The sequence below is a fragment of the Excalfactoria chinensis genome, chromosome 23 (assembly GCF_039878825.1).
Source record: "Excalfactoria chinensis isolate bCotChi1 chromosome 23, bCotChi1.hap2, whole genome shotgun sequence".
Classification (NCBI taxonomy): Eukaryota; Metazoa; Chordata; class Aves; order Galliformes; family Phasianidae; genus Excalfactoria; species Excalfactoria chinensis.
In genome coordinates, this window is record NC_092847.1 from 1,862,087 (window position 1) to 1,881,161 (window position 19,075).

Sequence of the window (19,075 nt, forward strand, 5' to 3'; positions counted from 1 at the left end):
ATTGAGTCCAGGTGGCTCTGGTTAGTTCAGAAAGGACAACAACCCAAATCTTGGGGAGCTGTGTGTGGTCTATAGCCACAGCAGACACCCTGCTGTTCTCCATCCCCTTGAGTTGGAGCCCATTACCTCCAAAACAGCCCTTCTCTCTCTGTTTCTCCATCTCCCAGTCCACCTCTGAACCGCATCTGGCCATTGCCCTGTGATGGCAGCAAGCAGGATGAGCTGCAGCTGGAGTGATGCACAGCCCAGGGCTGGGTGCTGCACCCCATAGGTGATGCTGGGCTCTCATCTCACTGCAGACTGCTGTGGGATGGGACCTTTCTCTGTCTGCTTTGGGGGCACAGGTAAAGGGAGTTTGGGGGAGGAAATAGTTAATGCCCCTTTTCTCTGAATATTAAGGGACAAATCCTCTCCCCGGCTTGGTGCCCGAATAAACAGGCTGAGAGCATTGCGTAAGGAGGGGGATGGGAACATCTCTGCATGCTTTGCTGGAGCCTGGCAGGTGAACTGCAGGGCTGGAGCCTCCACACCCCCAGCACCCCATGCCCAGCCTGTGCTCGGGTTTCACACAGCCCTGCTGCCTCCCGCACATAGCAGGCACACGATGTGCTGACACTGATGTCACAGCCCTGGATGGGCTTTGCTGGATGGGGAACAGCCACAGTGGTGCTGTTGCAAAGGGAAAGGTGATGGTGATGCTGGGCACGGCTCCTGCAGGAGTGAGTCTGGAGGATGCACAAGTCCCTGATTTGGAGACCTCCATAGGCGGGCACAACACAGGGTACATGCTGGGGACACCAGAGAGGCATCACTCTGTGCTCTGACAGCTCATAACGCTGTAAGGAAGCCCCAACCTTGAGCTGTATCCCAGTGCAGCTGCTGGAAGGTGCTCAGTCAGGAGCTGAGCAATGCCTGAAGTGCAGCGGGTGCAGCTCCATTCGGGCTCCCTCTGCTGACAGCTGATCCACCAAGGAAACCACACTGTGGTGCCATGGGTGACTTCTCCTTCTCTCCAGGATTCACAGAGGAGAAAAGAAACAACCAACAACCCCCCAAAGCATCCTCCTCCCAGCTCCTGATGCAGCACTTTGCATCCTCGGACCCCTCCCTGTGCTGTCAGAAGACTTTGCAAGCAAACGGAGAAATAAAAAGGAAATATTTAATTTTCTTAGAGGAAAAAAAAATATATATATATAAGGAAAAATCCCTGATGAAGTGCTTTAAAGGGGATCCTCACTGGTGAGGTGGGAAATGGAAGACATTTGGAAGACAAGGGGGTGTGTGGGGGAAACTGAGGCACAGTGCGGTGGTGGGTGCAGCAGAGATGGGGATGCAGTGCTCTCAGAGCTGTGTCCCATCCAGCTGCCCCACTCCTCCCCTGGGAGCAGCTGTGTGTCTGTGCATGGTGAAGGCTGCAGTCACCTAGTGATGCTCTGGAGGATGTCCCATACTCCAGGGGTGCTGCCCAGCCTCCTGGCACTGTAACTGTAGGGTCGCTGGCACCGCAGGGACACCCCTTCCTTGGTGCCATGTGGATGGAGAACTGAGGTCACCAAGGGTCACTGTGACTCGGCAGCTGATTTGGGAGAGCAGATCCAAGCAGCAGGACCTGGGTGCACAGCCCAGCCTGGGCACATCGGGAGGTGACCAACCATCCCATATCCAGACCTGGCAGAGCCTTGGCACAGCCAGGGGTCACAGAGCCCCAGGTAGGATCCGGCCATTGGCATCACAGCCCCAGGACGTGTGGGATGTTCAGCCACGTGTGCAGAGCACGGCACAGCTCCGGTGTTGGACTCAGCAGCATCTCTTGGTGGGTTTGTCTTCAGGAGTGAGCTTGATGGAGTCGGTTAAATAACTCTCGTAAATCCCTTTATACTGGAAAAAAAAGCAAGAACAAAAACAGGTAAAGGAAAGGACGTCCCCATTGGGTTCTCAACTCCCCATTGGGGTCTCTGTCCCCATTGTGTCCATTGGGTTCTCAACCCCCCATTGAGTTCTCTGTCCCCATTGGGTTCTCAGCCCATCTGCTTCAGCCTGAGCACAAGCAGATGAACGTGTGGCAAGGAGAGAGCAGGGCAGGCTCGCTCCCAATCTGTGTTAAGGACAAGATCCAGGCAAAAGGCATTCTGCTCAGAGCGGGGCCACCGCCCCGTTGGCGACACGGGGACACGAATGTCCCCATAGATCGGCCGCTAGAGGACAGTGGTGTCACACTGTGCGCCCATCCCCGCCGGCAGAACGACAGCGATTCTTGCTCCTTTCCGACCTGTTACTGCATGGAGCAGGCAGTGCTCACCGTGCTCAGGGCTTGCTTGGCGAGCGTCTCGAAAGCTTGTGCCACGTTGATGTTGTTCTTGGCGCTGACTTCGAAGTAAGGGATGTCTTTTTCCTTGCACCAGGAGGAAGCAATCTCTTTGGACACCTAAAAGAAGGGATCCACATCGCAGCCCTGCGTTGGCACTGTGTGCCGTCCCCATGCTCACCAACCATCCCTACCTGCCGGTCACTGAGGTCTATTTTGTTCCCCAACACAACCATGGGGAAGTCGTGATCCCTCGGGATGACCTTCTCTAGGAAATCATCTCTCCAGTTGTCCAGGGACTCGAAGGACTCCATGTCTGTTACATCAAAGGCCAGCATGCATCCATCAGAGCCCTTGTAGAAGGTCGACACCATGGACCGGAATCTCTCCTGTCCCCCCGTGTCCCAGATCTAGTGCAGAGAAAGGCACAGGAACATCAACAGGCATTTGGGGACATGGGTGTCAAGGGGTCAGGGTGGCAGGATGCCTCACCTGCAGCTTCAGGGGGGTTTTGTCCACTGCGACCACCTTGGTCAGGATGCTGGCGCCCAGCGTGGTGCGGTAATCCTCATAAAAGGTCTTGTGCACATATTGGTGCAGGAGGGAGGTTTTGCCTACACTGGTGGGATGGAAAGGACACAGGTGAGGGCTGTGAGCTGCAGTGCACCCATAGGATCCCAGGCTGGGGCATGCATGGGGTTCCCCCATTGCCTTCCCTGCAGGGACAGCGTGGGGTTTGGGCAGTGTTTAGAGGGGTTTTGCATTGCTTAAAAGCACAGAGAGACTCAGCAGCCCCAGGGATCCGTGTGGCTCCTTACCCCAGAGCTCCTATGATAATAATCTTCAGATCCACCTTTTTGCTGGCGTCCATGGATGGGCCCTGAGGGACAAGAAGTGTCACACACTGAGTGCCGGCAAAGGGACAGCCTTGCTGAGATGCAGAGCTGGAGGTGCAGGAGCAGCTGTTGGCCCCTGCAACCACGATGCTCCCCCCAGAATGAGAGCTGAGCTGTGCCAGGGGCAGCGCTGGGAGCAGAACCCCATGTGCCAGCCCAGCCCACAGTGCTGCCTGGAACTGCTCCCCAGTGCTGCAGCACGCCTGGACATGCTGCCATGATCATCCATGTGAAAGCCTGCCCTGAGAAACCTCCCAGCCTTTCTGTCTCCTTCTGAAGTGCAATTCCCTCCCCATAAACCTGACAAACAGGGAGGGGGGGGGAACTGCATTTATGAAAGGAGAACGTGGCTGCATGGCATTGCCTGGCTCCTTCATGAGCACCCTGAAAGGCAGGAGCTTGTGGGGGAGATGGAAGCCTGGTGATGGCTTCAGTCCTGGTTAATAATCACTGCTGGAGGGCAATGCCCATGCCAGGGATTTGAACCCTTTGCTGCCTCTTTAGCATCTGTAGGAAGAGCCTGAAACAGGAGCTGGGACTTCTGCATACCCTCACCAAGCCCTGAGCACCCCCAGTACCCCCTCCCCAGCAGGGACAGTGCACAGAGCCATCCCTCCTTCCCAGCGCCGTTCGCACAGCAGCGCCGGCCCCGCTCTGTCCGGGAAGCCCTGGAAGCCCTGGAAGCCTTGGAAGCCTTGGAAGCGCTCCCTAATCCCCGCATTTTTAGTCGATGCGCTGTCAGGCTCGGTTCTCAGCTCTCCATTCTCAGGCTGTGAGCAGCACGTTCCCTCCGCCAGGACGGATCGCCCACCCGGACCCCAACTTTCCCACCCACCCCATCCACGATGCTCACCGAGCCCCGTGCCGAATCTCCCCCATCCCTCCCTGACCCGATGCCAGCCTTCCCAGGGCCGGCAGTTCTCTCTCCTGCCCTATGCGTATCCCAACGCGTTGCTCCTTAGGGGTCTGAGGTTTGCTCACCCACCTGTTGGGGCATCGTCCTCCGGAGCCCGGAGGATTTTTTTTAGGTCTCTTTTAGGAAGAGCGAGAGGAGGATCAGGAAACGGCGTTGGCCCCAGCGTTGGTTCCTTCTGCTCGAGGGAGGGCGGCTGCGTGCCCCCGCGCCGTGACATCAGCACGAAGGGGCCGGGAGCTGCTAGGTTGGGCTGGATCCTCTCGCTCAGCATCTCTCGGCTGTACGGGAACCAGAACGGACTTTGTTCGGTCGCTCTGCTGAGCTGCGCGGTGAGGTTGGAGGCTGCGGGGTCCGCACGGGTCCGATCCCTCATCTCAGGGGCTCTTTGCGGCTGCGTCTCCTTTTACAGGCAGCGGGGATCTGGAGCAGCAGTGTTCGCAGCCCTGTCCATGCTGCCCTCGCCCCCCTACTGTCCGGAGGGGGGGGGACACGCAGTTGCTTGAGATCACTGAGATTTCCTGATGCACTTCCCATGTGCATCCAGTGTGAGGTGTGTATTGCTGCAGAGCCATCGCAAGAACCCCCAGTGCCACGTCTGCAGAGCTGTGCTTGGCAGTAGGAGCAGTGCCCGGGGGGCAATGCAGGCACGCAGGGGCAGGTTCTGAGTGTTTGCCAGGTGTGCAAAAGGATTTAGTGCTTCCCCACCTTCTTTTGTGAACCCCCAGGCTCCTTCAACACCAACAACAGCCACTGGCTGCTGCGTTTCTGCTGCCTGCACTCGGTTTTTGCTTTGCTTGCTGGTCTGTCCCCAGCACCGGGGTGAATTCAGGAGGTGTTCCTGGTCACAGCCCAGCAGTGACTCACTCTCAGCAAGGCTGGAGCTTCCCACTTGCAGCCTCACGTGCTCTCTGTCAGAGGACAGCCCTGAACCTGCTGTCCCTTCTATCTGCAGATGCCCCTCATGGGCTCTAAGAGATCGCTGTGCTCAGCGGGACAAACCCTCCTCCTCCTTCCCAGGTGTCATTTTGGGACCTGTCTGGCCAGAAACTCTGCCTTTCCCCCACAGGGAGGGGTGGGGAGGTGGGAGAAGCAGCTGAGCCACCGGCCCGCACTCAGCTCCCTGTTTGGTGGATGGCAGTCCTGCAGAGCAGCTCTCTCCTGCCTTCCCTGTTTGCAGCCTTTTGGTTGTACTGCTTCACCTTTGCCCTTGCAGGAGGGTTCTGTGGTGTCCGTTGCCCCAGATCTGTCTGTCCTTCTCTACCCCATGTGCCCATCAGCCTGGCGATGGGTGACGCTCACTGGTCAGATGATCCCTGTGTCTCCATGCAGTCAGAGATGGGCTGCGTGGTTGCATTGCCACAGCTGATGCCCACTTCTGCTTTTGTGCAGGAGGGCCCAGACCCATTGGAGGCCCAGCTTGGGCCAGAGGCAGCTCTGCTTTTGCTTGGTTTCTAATGAAAAGGGATTTTCCTGGGCTCCTGCTCTCGTCATCACTCCCGGAGCAGCTGGGATGATCTTTGTGCAGTGCAGTGCAAAGCAATGCTGTGGGCGGATGCCATGACAACTCCCTTGGCTGCTCAGCAGCTCCTGCAACCACAGCTACAGTCCTGCTTGCTTCACCCCTGGTCAGCAATTCTGAGGGCAAAGTGTGGGAGTTTGTGCCCTGTGACAAGGAGGAAGGGATTGCAGCTGGGAAACTGTGAGGCATAGGATGGTTGCAAGCAGAGGAGAGGCTCATGTGGTCAACAAGGGAACACATCATTCTTTGCAGCAAGCAGAGGCCACAGGATGAGGGAACGGGAAGAAAGTAAAAGGCATCCCAATGACCAAAGTATTCTCTATGAGTCGTGCAGCTACTCCTGCTCTCCAGGGACAAAGAGCAGCACTGCAGTGTGCAAAGTGTTAAGCTGTCAGGAGCTGCAGGAGGAGAGCAGACCTTTGTCCAGCTGCCCCTGCACCTTATCTGCACGGCGCCTGGGTGAAGCACAGCGAAAGGTGATGTCAATACAGGAAACGGTTACAGAAACCATATGCTGGTCAGCAGCACAATCAATGTTTCAAAGTAAGGCAGAGATTTCGTTTTGTGGCAAACAGAAATCCAAAGCCTCGGTGTTTGCTTCCAGCTCTGAGCTTTGCAGTGACCATTCGGCTCTGCCCTGGGATTGCTGCAGGGAGACCTGAGCACCCCATCCCCAGCCCTGCTCTGAGCTCAGCCCCAACACAGCAAGGAAAGCTGTGCAGAGCCGTGGATAAAAATAACCCTTCCTTGCACTTCCCCATGTGCTCATCATGCATGAGCCACCACCTGCATCCCTTGCATTGTCAGACAGTCACATGCACTGCGGTGGCTCCTCTGGGCAGGGGGGGGGGGGATGCAGCTCCCTGCAACCCCTGCAGCCCCCAACCCGCTGTGCTGGCTGCAGAGATTTGGCAGCACGTTGCTCTGTGCCTTCGTGCACCCACAAACCACAAACCAAACCCTTTGAGAGCACATGGGGGGAGTGAAGGAAAATCTGCTGGAAATCACCTGCTGTGCGGGGAGTTTTGGGGCAGCAGAGACCTGCAGGATTCAGTGCTTTAGGAATCTCACCACTCAAGGTTCTGTTTTACCAAAGCATTTATTGAGCTGTGTTCAAACAATGACAATCCGCTCCGCAGGGCCGCCCAAGAGCTCTTTGTGTGCACTGCTGGGCACGGAGTGAACCTCTGTGTGCTCTGCACTGCCCAGCTTGGGGATTCCTTCTCCATCCCCACGGGGTGCTGAGCAACTCCTGCCCCACTCGTGGCTGCGGCCACAGCCTGGCAGCTCCACTTCCCTCCCACCCCATAGGACTCACAGCCCTAAGGGGCAGAGGGTGCGAAGCCCACCCGGTTATTTCCACGGTCAAAGACAGTATAATATTGTCGGATGAAAACGTCACCCAAAATCCAGAGGGGTTCGGAAGGAGGTGGGACATCCATACCCTGGAAGCCACTGAGGCAGATATCCAGCCCTTCACTTTGCTCCTGCAGGGAGAAGAGCGATGCTGGGGTTAACCCCAAAGCACACAGAAGGAGAAGGAAAGGGGATGTGGGGTCCTGGCAGCCCAGCAGGTGGGAGCTGTGGGTACCGTGAGGGTGTAGGCTTGGGGAGAGAGCACGTAGGGGATCCCATTGATGGTGAAGGTGACGATGGGCATCGAGCTCAGGAGGCTGCAGTCCACGATGTACTGCAAGAAAACAGGGATGGCTCACATGGTGTGTTCCTCTCCCCCCCACCAGCACCTTGGCCATGGCCCCCTAATGTTAGCACATGGATACCAGTGAATGCAGAAATCTCTGCTGTGATGGGAACAGTGCCACAACCCACTCTGTGCTACCATCCTCGGGTGGCTCTTGAAGCCCTCCCCCCAGCAGTGCCCATCCCCAGGGCTTTGCCCCCGCTTTCCCCCCTCGCTCTCACCTCACCATCCATAGCCATGGCACCGATGTGTCTCTGCAGCTCCTTTATGTCCTTGGTGGGACCAGTGATCAGCGACGTGCCGGTGTCCACGATGGCCTGGCAGCCATTGGCACAGAAAGCCACCGTCCTCCCTACCTTCACACTGCGGGAAGGTGCAAGAGATTGGGAGCACCGGGGGATGACTGGGAGGGACCCCAAGCCCCCACATTGCCCAGCCCCACTCACTTGTCCAGCTTGATCTGCCAGTAGCCCTGCACTGTGACCGGCACCCAATGCAGGGTGCCCAGGAAGCGGGAGGGATCAAAGCCCCCGAAGATCAGTTCTCCACCCGGCGAGGAGTCCGGGTTCCTGGTGGAAGGGGGGGGATGGGAGCCATTTGTTTTCCTTTTCATGTGGGTTTTCCAATGTGGGTTGATACCCGTATGCTTCCCACAGATGCTCTGGGTTTTGGCCTCACCAAAAAACCTCCTTGCCATCCCATTTTAGCAGCACCTGCTGCTCCCTAAAAGCAACTACAGCACCAAAGCAACACCCGGCATCAGAGCCACATCCTTACGCGCTCATGTAGACAGAGAAGACGGGCAGTTCCAGCAGGTCTTGGGCCATCATGTTATCAAAGACGGGGGTGACCCCATCCACAGCCAGAGAGGGGTACGCCAGCCCCAGGATCCCATCGAATTCTGAATCCTGGAAGGTTTTTCCTGGCTCGCTGACGCTCTCTGCAAAGGGCTGGTTGTACACCGTCATGCCTTCCACCTGCGGGATGGACGGGGCTCATTGTTGGCTCTGGGACATCCCATGCAATGACTCAGAGCAGAGGATCCGAGCACGACTCACTGTGACTTTATCAGAGCCAATGATCCCCGTCAGGCTGCCGGTCCCATACTGGATGGAGAAGGGGAAGCCCAAGGGCTGGTAGGTGCTGGAGCGAGATGGATGGAAGCGGGCGTGCTTGGCTGGGGAGAGAGTAGATTGCCAGAAAAGTGGGCATGCTGGGATGCTCTGGGGAGCTTTGCTGGGGGGGAAGGGTGAGCTTTGCAGTATTGAATGAGAGTCAATGATGGCCAGTGCTATTCCCAATGCGCAGACAGCGATGCTTGGTTCCCCAACCCCTCTGTGCTTTGCAGGGCGCTGTTGCATGATGTGCTGCAGCGCTGGGAGCTCAAACAAGCACAGCACTTGTCCCCAACCCAACCCTGGGCACCCAGCCCAGCACTGTGGTCTCTGTGCCTGCCTTGTTCCTGCCACTCGGCTCCTCGCTGACCGTCTGCATTATGTGCTATAATTTCTCCTTGTTTGCTTAAAGGCCCTCCCATAAGAATGGCTCAAAGAGCCCGGCCGATATCTCCTATGGGCTGATGGTTCTGGGTCCTGGTGGTGTGATTGTTGCAGTGCAAATAAACCCACGCTGCTCCTGTCCCCGCTGCACCCCGTGCAGAGTGCAAACATTGCACCTCCTGCATCCTGCTGCTGCTCTGACCCCCTGGCCCTGCTGGGGCCGCTTTGCGCAGTCAAACTGGTTCAGAGATCCCCTACTCACTGCAAGCTTTGCTGGTGCAGTAGATGGATGGCACCCAGAGGTTGGAGGAGCCCGTGTCAAATATCACCGTGAAGTTCTGGGGGGGGGTCCCAATGGAAATCTGCCCAAAGTACTCCATCTAGGAAAGGCAAAGCACAGGTTTCTGTTGGCACCGCATAGCACCACAGTAGAGGTGAATAGGGGTCAGTGTGAGGATGGCTGCATTGAGGAGTGTTTGTCTGTCTGGGCTGCATTGTGCAGAGGAAACAGAGGAGCCAAATATTTAAGGAAAAGCAATGCAAGCTGAGAACAAAGGCAGGATGGTGGGTGTGGGCATGAGCCTCTTCCCACAGGGTTGCAAGGCAGGGTCCCCTTGTACTCCCACCATAGAGATCCAAACAATACATGGGGCTCTGGAGACCCCCTGTGCCCCTTCCCGTGCATCCCCTGTGCAGAGGCCTCCTCTGCTTCTGCAGATGGAGGGGAATTTGGCTCCCTGGGCCTGGGTGGGTAGCACAGAACAGGCAGGGGGAGGGCTGGCAATGAACACACCGCCTTGTTTGTGCTCAGCATCACCTGCAGGGACAAAAGGAGCAGCCAGGTGCGGGCAGCCACCATCCCTGGCATGCTGCAGCTCGCCGCCTTGAGAGCAGGAGCAGATTCGTTTGAGAAGGATTTGGGCACTGAGGAGCACTCATGCAGCACAGCGCTCTTTCAGGGCGCCACCTCCATCGTTGCACTTACATCCAGGTAGTTGATGAGGGGTTCGTTGGCCTCTCCGAAGTGCGAGCAGTCCTCAGTGTACTGCACCATGTCGAGCCTCTGGGCCTTCCAGAACTGGGACAGCTGCCCACGGTCCCGCAGCGACCTCCGTACAGAGCGGTTCCGTGTCAGGGTCACCCTGCAGAGCGTGGGTCTGCATCACTGCATGGGCACAGGGCTTGGAGCTGACGCTGGGATGCTGCCATCCCTGTGCCCCTGCATCCACCCCGAGCATCTCCCAGTGCTGATGAAGCCCCCATCTGCATCCACACCTCCCAGTGCCTGTATGAGAGATAGCAGCAGTGCCCCCCAGCAGCCCCCCAGCACCCTGCAGTCCCCTTTACCTCTTCAAGCTGCTGCATGGGGTGAGGCAGAGCACGGCGAGGAGGAGGAGGAGGAGGAGGAGAAGGCTGTGCATGGCGGCGGTGCAGGGCTGCACAGCGAGGTGTTTCTTATACCAACAGGTACACCCTCGCCCCGCGCTATCAGCGATAACGCCCCTCTCCGTGTCAACACTGGGCTTTGGCTGTGGCAATGAATCACTGGGCACCTCTCGGTCAGGTCAGAACACTGGGTTGATGGGGAGGGCGAGGGGCTGGGCCATGTGGGGCTGCATGTGGGGCTGTATGTGGGGCTGTATGTGGGGCTATATGGGCACCCACAGCGTTTTTATCGTCCCCATTGCAGGTTTTCCCACTAGGGCTGCAGGAAGGGGACGTTCAGATGGTGCTGAGTTGCCTCTAAAAGGTAAAGAGCTCATTAGCCTTGATGAGCTGCTCAGGAATCTGCTGCTTTGCTTTTTGTCATCACAGCACAGGCTTTGGGAAGAAGGTGCTCTGCTTTAGGGACAGTTACATGTTGCCTTACAGCCACTGATGGGCTCTTCCTCAGTGGTTTCTGTCTAATGCCGGACAGTCATCTCTCATTAAGCCTCTGAGAATGCAAATAAAGGATGCTAATGAACAAACACAGCTCCTATCTGCTGCTGAGGCTTTGTCTTCCTCTGGTTGTTTCCCATGTCTGTGGCCCTGCATTGACTGATGATGGATGCCACAAGGCGAGGTGTGAGCAGTGCTCATGTTATTAACAGCGTTTCTACCCTTAGTGCGGCGCTAATCAATTTCCCATTTATCATGGTTAGACTGTTTTATTTCATCTTATTTAATTAATGGCAAAGAGACCAGTGCTGAGGGGGTCCATAAATGCATGGCAGCTGCCTGGAATGCTCTATACTGGGATGGATGGAGGCAGTTCTGCTAACACTGGGCTGGATCCCAGGTCAGGAGCAGGTCTGTTGTTTGTCCCCATGTCCCCACACCCAGGCTGGCAGCTGCAGCCTTGGCATAATGTCATCCCTTTAAGACACGGTTTCATGCACCTTCCCCTACACTTCCATGCCGAGGAGGCAGAGCAGCACATCCACTGCTCCAGATGTGGCTTCTACATTGGAAATCCCATAATAAACCCCTCCTGGAGGATCCTCAGGCTATGTGGGGAGCATGGGCTGCTCCACGTGGGGCAGTTAGGTACTGGAGAAGATCCCTTCTTAGGTCAGGGCTGGAATAGCCGCAGGGAGCAGGGATGCACTGTGGATGGGAAGCGACCGCCCCTCATCTCCCTTTATGGCACTTGACTCATTGCAAGAAATCTGCTCTCAAGCTAAAAATAGGTTATATTTCCTTTACTTTAGCCACTTCCACTATTAGCAATGAGTGATTTACATCATACCCGAGCATCACCTTCTGAAAAGCCTTTTTTCCTCTGGTTATCAAATCCATCTCCCACCTGCTAATCTGTTTGCGTGTCACAGAAAGAGTCAAACCCTGTAACAGCAGCACTGAAAAAAAAAAAAGATGTTTTTATTTCAGAGAGAAATAACCCAACTCCAGTTAAATATTTACCCACAGCGGCTGATGGGTGATGGCTGAGACCCAATGGCATCACCCAACAGCTCAACCTCCTCACTTGGTGGTGATGGGAGGCTCACACAGAGCATTTATCCCTCCGTACCCAGAGCTGCTCTGCGTGCTCTCCTTGCAGTGGGCCAACGTTGGCTCATGGTGTTGTTGGGAAGTGGGAGCTGTGTGGGGTTGCAGCTTTCTCAGCCCAGAGTCCACCCAACAGCAGAGAAACACCTCAGAATATTTAAATGAGAGCGTGCAAGCGTCATGGAACCCGGTGCCATCACCTCTGGGGGCAAAGCGAGACCGCATCCGGCACCCATTCAGTGAGTGCTGCTGCACCAGCTGCATGCAAACCCCCACCAAAAATGCTCCAGAAACATCCCTGACATCTGCAGAACATCCCATCCATCTGCTCTGTGCACCAGAAGGAGGACGGAGGAACGGAGGTCTCTGCATCTCAGGTAACATCCAATGGGTACCCAACGCGCCGCGCTTGGTGTGGAGCCTGGGCAGCACAGGGCTGTGCTGTGCTCTGTGCTGTGCTGAGCTCTGAGGCTAAAACTGAGTGCCAAAGTCAGGCTGGAATAGATTTGAAGTCATTTGGGGCATCGCCGTGCGTTTGCTTACCTCTAGACTGAGCGTAGACATCTTGCTTTTGCAGCTCAACCAGCCAAGTGCTCTACAGACCTTAAGTCTACAGACCTGAAGTGCAATGGGGCATCTTGCTACAGATGGGGTTAATACACCAGGGGTGGGCAGGAGGGGGCTCACATCCCCTGATACACCAAAGAAGTACATGTACTGCAGTGTTGAGCCCTTATCTGCAAAATAGTTAGTTCAAGGCGCATCTGTGCGTAATCTCTTCCATCTCAGTGTACCCAAGCAAAGAAGCTGCTCGCTGCTGGTGTTTGGGTTTGGGTCCTGCTTTGCTGTTTCCTTCTGAGCAGCTCAGTTCTCAGATTGCTATCTGCTGCTGCAGCATCTCCTGCACCAAAATAGGAAACGAGCCGCTCAAACGACGGCCGTTTGAGGAGGATATTTGGGGACAGCTCATATCAATAAGGGAAGGGGAAAAACCTTGGCAAGACATGGACTCCCAGCTCAGCAGGTACCCAAGGGTTGGGTAAGTGGGATGGTGCAGAGGAACGATGACATTCGGATGCTTTACTCTTGGAAATACATCATTGGGATTTTGGCCCATGGGATGGATGGCGCTTTGGCTCTACCAACCTGCACTTATCGTTACGGCTCCTTTAATCACTGTCTCTAAGCTTTAGCTGAAGATTCCTCTGCATGAAAACCAAGGGAGCTTTTCTTGCCAGTGAGCCCTCATGCAATGAACGCTTTTGGTTGCTGTTCTTCATTATAAACCCTGTAGAAGTACAGCCAAAAATCCCAAGGCAAGGGGCCCACTTCAGGCACACGTATTATCTGACGTGCTTTAAGTCCTATCAGCTTCAGCAGGATTGAGGCTTTCACCTACAATGAAAGCCGAGGAGTTTCAAGCACAGTTAAAGGGAAGTGTGCTCCTCCATTTGCAATGGGATTTGAGCAAATGATTTCCTGCAGCACTTGGAAAATCCTCTCCCAGGTGCCCGGCGGGCGGCACTGAAGCACTGAGCACAGCTTTGCCTTTCGGTTACTTTCTTCTATGATTTATTTCTGTCTCCAGATGAGACTTAATGGAGTATTATTTTTGTGGATTGAAGAAATGTGAAAGAGGATTAAAGCAAAGGGGGATACGTTGCAGCTGGCGGTGATGGGGCTGTTATCAGCCCTGAAGCTCCGTGCTGGGAGCAGATAGAGCTGAGGGGATAAGAGCAGGGGGAAGCTGAGCTTGGGGGTGTTTGGGGCTGCCCGTCTCTGTCTGTTTGTCCCCAGGAACCTCGGGGACGTTGCTGGCACCGCTCTGACAGCAGAGATGGAGCACTGTGAGTGGTGAGTGCTGCACGGCCCCATGGCACTGCTGGGGTTTGGGGTCTAGGCTGAAGCTCGGTGGGAACCATCTGCATCACCATTGCTTGGGGTTTTGGGATGGGACCCCAGAATGAAGGGTGAGGAGCGTGGGGCGTTAAGAATGAAAAGCAAAAGCAAAAGCTCTGCCGGCAAACCTTGGGTTGAACAGGCTTTGAGGCCGCGCCAGTCCAAAGCGGTGCCAAAAGATGTAATTCCAATCTTTCTTTCATTTGGGCAACATCCTTTTCTCCCATTCAGGTGGGTGCCTGTCGCCAGCTCAGCTGTGACCCTGCTGCTCTACACTCTGCTCCTGCTGGCGCTTTACATCATGCTCAGCAGGAAAATAGGTAACGCACCGCTCCTCCAACAGCCCTCAGCTCAGAGAAGGGATCTACCCAAAGCCTCAGCATCCCCATCCCCAAGGCACCCCCTGCACCTTGTCCTGCCCTGGTTGTTGCTCCTGCTATGGAAGGCTGGGTCTGGGCACCCCTACACCCATCAGACCTCACTGCTCACTGCTCTGCAGTACTGCTTGTAGTGGGCATGGGGCTGCAGCAAAGGGCTGACCCCCTCCCCCCCTATTGCAGACAGGCACAGCTGCAGCGCCCAGGTGAGCAGCTGTCCTGCAGCAGCACAGCCCCAGCAGCTGCTCACCTCTTCATCTGGAGGGGAAGAGATGCAACGACTGAAATGTACAGGTAAGGGGGGATCCTGCAGCATGGCCACATATTGCTTTGTGCTTGGTGCAGTGCTTACACAGCGCTGCCCTTTGCAGCTCCTCCAGGTGCCAGTGAGAAGCAGGAGGTCTGCAGCCATGCGTGCAGCAGCTGTGTGCATTTGGGGCTTCTCCTGCTCTCTGTGGGCACTGCTGGTGGGCAGGGGGATGGATGGGGTGGGATCACACTGTGCCTTCTGTATTTGCACTTCTCACTTTATATGAGCATTAAATGAGAGCATTCCCACCCGTGTGCCACTGCTAACGCTGGGGAGCACAGAGGCGGCCCCTTCTGCTGCTCTCACTGTTCTCTAATTGCTTTATCTCCCCATTTCTGGGATCCATGTCCTGTTTTGAAGGGAGCAGCGAGACGTCTTCAGAGACCTCGGAGGACTCGGACAGCAGCTCCCTGCACCCACAGGTACTGAGCTGTGCTCCATAGGCAGAGCTCCTACCAAAGGCAATCACAGCTGCTCCAGCTGTGGCAGCACCATGAGGGCAAACGCATTAATCTAGTGGTACAACTGTAGGGGTTGTCCCCTGCCCTGTGCAGTGCTGACAGGGGGATGTCCCTGTGGGTGTTGGGGGTGCCATGGCATGGTGTGACCAACCCGGTGCTGTGCCTGCTCCCCCAGGAAAGGAAAAGCTGCTCAAAGGAAGAAGATCTCAATTACACATCCGTGCTGTTCCCGGGGAAGGGCCACAGGTCTGGGTCGGATAGCAACTATGAGAACATGAAGGTCGGTGCTGATTATGTCAACGTGGACCCAAAAAAGAAGAAAGCAGATTTCTGGACCTGCTCCAGCCCTGTGGCATCCAAACCCATCGAGTACACAGAGGTGAAGCTGTGACACTCCTTGGGGGTCCCACGGCAGCTGCCACTCTGTGCCCAGGTCAGTGCTGGCACAGGGCTGCTGCCATTAACTTTGATGGTGCAGCTCCCCAAAGGGAACTCTTGGGCTCGGAGGCTGTAGCTGTGGGGTGATGTGGGGCTGCCCCACACCTCCCTGTGGGGAAATGTTCCTTCTCAGCCTGCCATGAGCTCTGCATGTGTGTGTGTGTGAAAGCAAACGCTCCCCCAGTGGGATGTGGGTCAGAGACCAAAACACCTCTCCGTTAGGCTGGCATCTCCTATGAATCGTGCTTCCTTTGCTGATTGCTGTCATAAAAACCTTTTAAATACACTCTATCCATCGGCTTCATCCTTCCTGCCCCCACACTGAGCCCTCCTCCCTATACCCCATTTTCCTTTGATGCTAAACCCCATTAGGGCCCCATTGCCTGGCACAGGGGTGGGCACTGTGGGCATTGCCTCTCTCAGCTGCTGGAGAGTAATACAACATCATGCAACGCAGTGCAGTGGTCGTGCGTGTTGCAGCCCTGGAACATGTGCAGAACCACAGGGCAGGGGGAAGCCATTTGCAATGGCTGCTCCACCAGCAAAGCCATTTGACTGGGAGAAAGGCAACGTGGCTGCAAGGAGCTCTGGAACAGATGTGGCTACAGTACCTCCTGCTGTGCTCATACTGCTTTGCTGGCAGCTGTTAAACACCCAGGACTCTTATAAAAGGGTCTCTCCTAAAAGATGTGCTGATGCAGCATCCCCCAGAGGATGCCTGGGTAGTTAGTGTGCATGGAGGGGAGCAGAGTGATGCTGGGGAGGTAAAAGCTGAACATGGAGCAATGGCTGGTGGGCAGCACCCATCTCCTGATGCACACAGCAGGAATAAAACCCATGAGGACAAGAAGGATGGGGATACGTGCTGGGTTAAGCACGCAGTGCTACCAGAAGGGGAGACAGTTCTTCAGTGCCATTGCCCACAGTGTCACAGCAGCAGCACAGCCTACAGCGTGCCTGATTCTGTCACCACCTCCTCCTCTGGGGGGCTGAGGTCTGTACCACTGCCCCTGTGCAGGGGGATGCCAGCATTGAGGCCGTGGCTGAGGATGGTGGTCCTCCTGCTGCACAGGCTGCCTGCCGAGCCCTGCCTGCGTGGTGCTGATGGGGGGCAGCCCCACAGGGCAAGGCAACGTGCCACGTCCTGCAGTGGGCGCCCGCTGAAGAACATGTAGATGCAGGGGTTGCAGCAGCTGCTGAGGCTGGCCAGCAGCATGGTGATGGTGAAGGCGGCATCGGCGGACTCTGGGGAAGCAAAAGGGGAAGGTATAAACCTCCACTGGAGTGGGCTCAGCGTGCAGCATGCAGGGCTTTGGGGGCTCCCTACAGAAGTGATTGGTTTTCAATGGGTTGGGTGGCTAAAAGCAATGGTTTGGCTCTGCAAGAGATGCCGTCGGGGAGGTGAGCAGTGCTTTGAACCCCAAACACCCATCAAAAGGCTCCCAAAGGGCTCATCCCCACCACGACTCACCATCATCAGGAGCATCTTCGTCCCACACCGACCACATCTGCATGCTGAAGAAGGGAGCCCAGCAGGCAACGTAGGCCACCACGATGACAAACGTCATCTTCACCGTGCGGATCTTGGCGCGGGAGATGGTGCTCACACTGCTGACACGTGAAGGCTGCCCAGATGGGCGCTGTGAGCCCTTCTGACTGCAGCACGGAGCGCTGGGGGAGGCTGCAAGGAGCCCTCCTGCCGTGGGGATGCAGCTCTGCGTTTTGCCTTTGAGGTTCTTGCATATCTCCCTGCAGATGAGGCTGTAGCAGGCGGTGAGGATGCCGACGGGCAGGAGGAAGATGCACAGCGTGGTCCAGGTGATGTAGGCTCGGGCTCCCCATGGGTACCCAAAGTCAGCCCAACAATCCAGCACCCCCGAGCCCGGCCTCACCTCCCTCAGAGAGAAGATGAAGAGCTGGGGTGTGCTGAGCAGGCAGCTGAGCAGCCATGCAGCCCCAACCATGGCACAGGGCTGGCGGCCGGGTTGGCGCAGGGCACGCAGCGGGTGGCACACGGCCACGTAGCGATCCAGAGTCATGGCCATCAGCATGTAGGTGGAGGCGAACATGCTGAGCACCTGTAGGTACTTCACAGCCCTGCAAAGCAGGTCCGGCCCTACAAAGCGGTACGTCACCTCCCAGAGCATCTGAGGCAGCACCTGGAAGAGAGCGACACCCAGGTCGCTGAGTGCCAGGTGCAGCACAAAGAGATGCATTCGGCTCAGCTTCCTCCCGGGGCGGCACACGGCCAGCAGCACGGCCAGGTTACCCGTGGTGGCCACCAACAGGATGGCTGCCAGCACCCCTACCTCTGCCTTGGCCAGCTGCTCATCCCGGCCCTGCAGCAGAGTCTGGTTGGGGGTCCCTGCTGGGGGCTGGGAGCTCTGCAGCTCCGTGCTGTGTGGGGTCTGAGTGCTGTGGGAGCTGTTCCAGCCCCAGCCCGGCTCCATCACAGTCCTCTGCGTGTCCCCCAGCACTGCAGCAGGTTGTCACCTCTGTCCCTGTGCACTCACTCCTTTTGGGTTTCCTTTCGTGGTGCAGCAGTCCCGGCTCAGCCTTTGATCTGGGCTGCACTGAGCACTCCTATATCCTTATATATCCCTGCACGGCTCATCTTGCAGTACACCTCTACCCCTCAATTGAAAGAGAGCTCTTCTTTATCGCTTCCTTTTAGTGCGGCGACAGCAACAGAGGCTGCATCCCTTTGGCCTTTTCCCTCCAGGAGCAGACAGGACACCAAAGAACCAAGCACACAAAGTGCCAACAGTGAGCACTGCGGGCAGGGATTTATAGTGGGATCCCCCCCCTTATCCCCCCCTCTGCCTCCAGCTGCTGCGTTGCTGCAATCAGAGCTGTGATCCCAGGCTCTGTGGGGAGCTGTGCTGTCCCCCCCCTGCAGCCCCTCTTCATTGAACTCCACCAATATATATGATATAGACTCGCGCCGTTGTTCCACGCTTGTTTTGCAACACCAAAGCTTTGCTTTTCCCCCACCCAGCTGTTGATTTACGCCATGAAGAAATAGAGATACGCATCTGTTTGTGGAGTTATTGCTTTTCAGGGGAAATACGGCAGCAAATAAAAGGAGTGCATTGGGAGAGGCTTCTTCCCAGCAGCTCCCTGCCCCACATTGATCGGTGTGCGCACGGCTCTGCCCCACTGGGTGTGATATCGCCATTCGGGTGCCCGTAAGAGGCGATTATTTGCTGAGCAAAGATTTGCAGATCGCCTCCAATCACCATAAATGAGCACAGTTTGTGTCTAATTAAAAGACGTTCATCCTTAGAAGAGACCCTACGGGTGTAAGCTACCTATCATAAGGAAGAGCCTCCGTGTGTTGGTGACAGGAGGTGTTTCGGGGAGGAAAGCAATTTGCTGTGATCGCGATCAGGCAGCTGCTTTGCTGGGAGATTAATGGAGGGCGATGCAAAAAGAAACCCAACAAGAAAACAGCCCACGAGTCCATAAATAGCAAAGCTGAAGGCAGGGCTGGAAGGGCTGATCCTGCACAGACAAAGCAGCACTTCAGCAATTTAAGGCCACATTCAGCTCTTGCTGCCACCAGTTTGGGGCTCCTTTTTTGCTCCTTCCGTGCTGGGGCTGCTGCTTTGGATCAGTGTGTTCAGCAGCAGGGAGAATCCTCCTGCAAAGGCACTTATGGGAAAGTGGAGCTCAGAAGACAGATGTGTATTTTCTATAGGGAAAGCTGGTCATGGAAAGGGAACTTCTCGAGCAATAGGATTGGAAAATAAACTCATTTGC

General features: G+C 56.0%; 4 protein-coding genes across 4 annotated transcripts; 1 reads left to right on the top strand and 3 right to left on the bottom strand.

The window, feature by feature from the left end:
* Nucleotides 1–1,145: 1,145 nt before the first annotated feature.
* Nucleotides 1,146–4,340, bottom strand: RAB7B (RAB7B, member RAS oncogene family). Its single transcript, XM_072356109.1, has 6 exons — nt 4,187–4,340; nt 3,124–3,185; nt 2,798–2,924; nt 2,500–2,715; nt 2,300–2,425; nt 1,146–1,878 (listed from the first exon to the last, which is right to left on the bottom strand). The coding sequence occupies exons 1-6, from the start codon at nt 4,196–4,198 to the stop codon at nt 1,798–1,800; spliced, it is 624 nt and encodes a 207-aa protein (XP_072212210.1). The 5' UTR covers nt 4,199–4,340; the 3' UTR covers nt 1,146–1,797.
* Nucleotides 4,341–6,958: 2,618 nt separating this feature from the next.
* On the bottom strand, nt 6,959–10,258 carry CTSE (cathepsin E). Its single transcript, XM_072356295.1, has 9 exons — nt 10,185–10,258; nt 9,823–9,979; nt 9,100–9,217; nt 8,397–8,515; nt 8,116–8,315; nt 7,785–7,907; nt 7,560–7,701; nt 7,228–7,326; nt 6,959–7,123 (listed from the first exon to the last, which is right to left on the bottom strand). The coding sequence occupies exons 1-9, from the start codon at nt 10,256–10,258 to the stop codon at nt 6,959–6,961; spliced, it is 1,197 nt and encodes a 398-aa protein (XP_072212396.1).
* A 1,750-nt stretch (nt 10,259–12,008) lies between these two features.
* RHEX (regulator of hemoglobinization and erythroid cell expansion) lies at nt 12,009–15,623 on the top strand. The gene is made up of 6 exons (XM_072356357.1): nt 12,009–12,067; nt 13,626–13,682; nt 13,959–14,047; nt 14,288–14,398; nt 14,775–14,836; nt 15,051–15,623. Exons 1-6 carry the CDS (start codon nt 12,009–12,011, stop codon nt 15,264–15,266), a joined length of 594 nt encoding a protein of 197 aa, XP_072212458.1. The 3' UTR covers nt 15,267–15,623.
* A 550-nt stretch (nt 15,624–16,173) lies between these two features.
* Nucleotides 16,174–17,763, bottom strand: AVPR1B (arginine vasopressin receptor 1B). The gene is made up of 2 exons (XM_072356294.1): nt 16,785–17,763; nt 16,174–16,558 (listed from the first exon to the last, which is right to left on the bottom strand). Exons 1-2 carry the CDS (start codon nt 17,761–17,763, stop codon nt 16,260–16,262), a joined length of 1,278 nt encoding a protein of 425 aa, XP_072212395.1. The 3' UTR covers nt 16,174–16,259.
* Between the last annotated feature and the right edge of the window lie 1,312 nt (nt 17,764–19,075).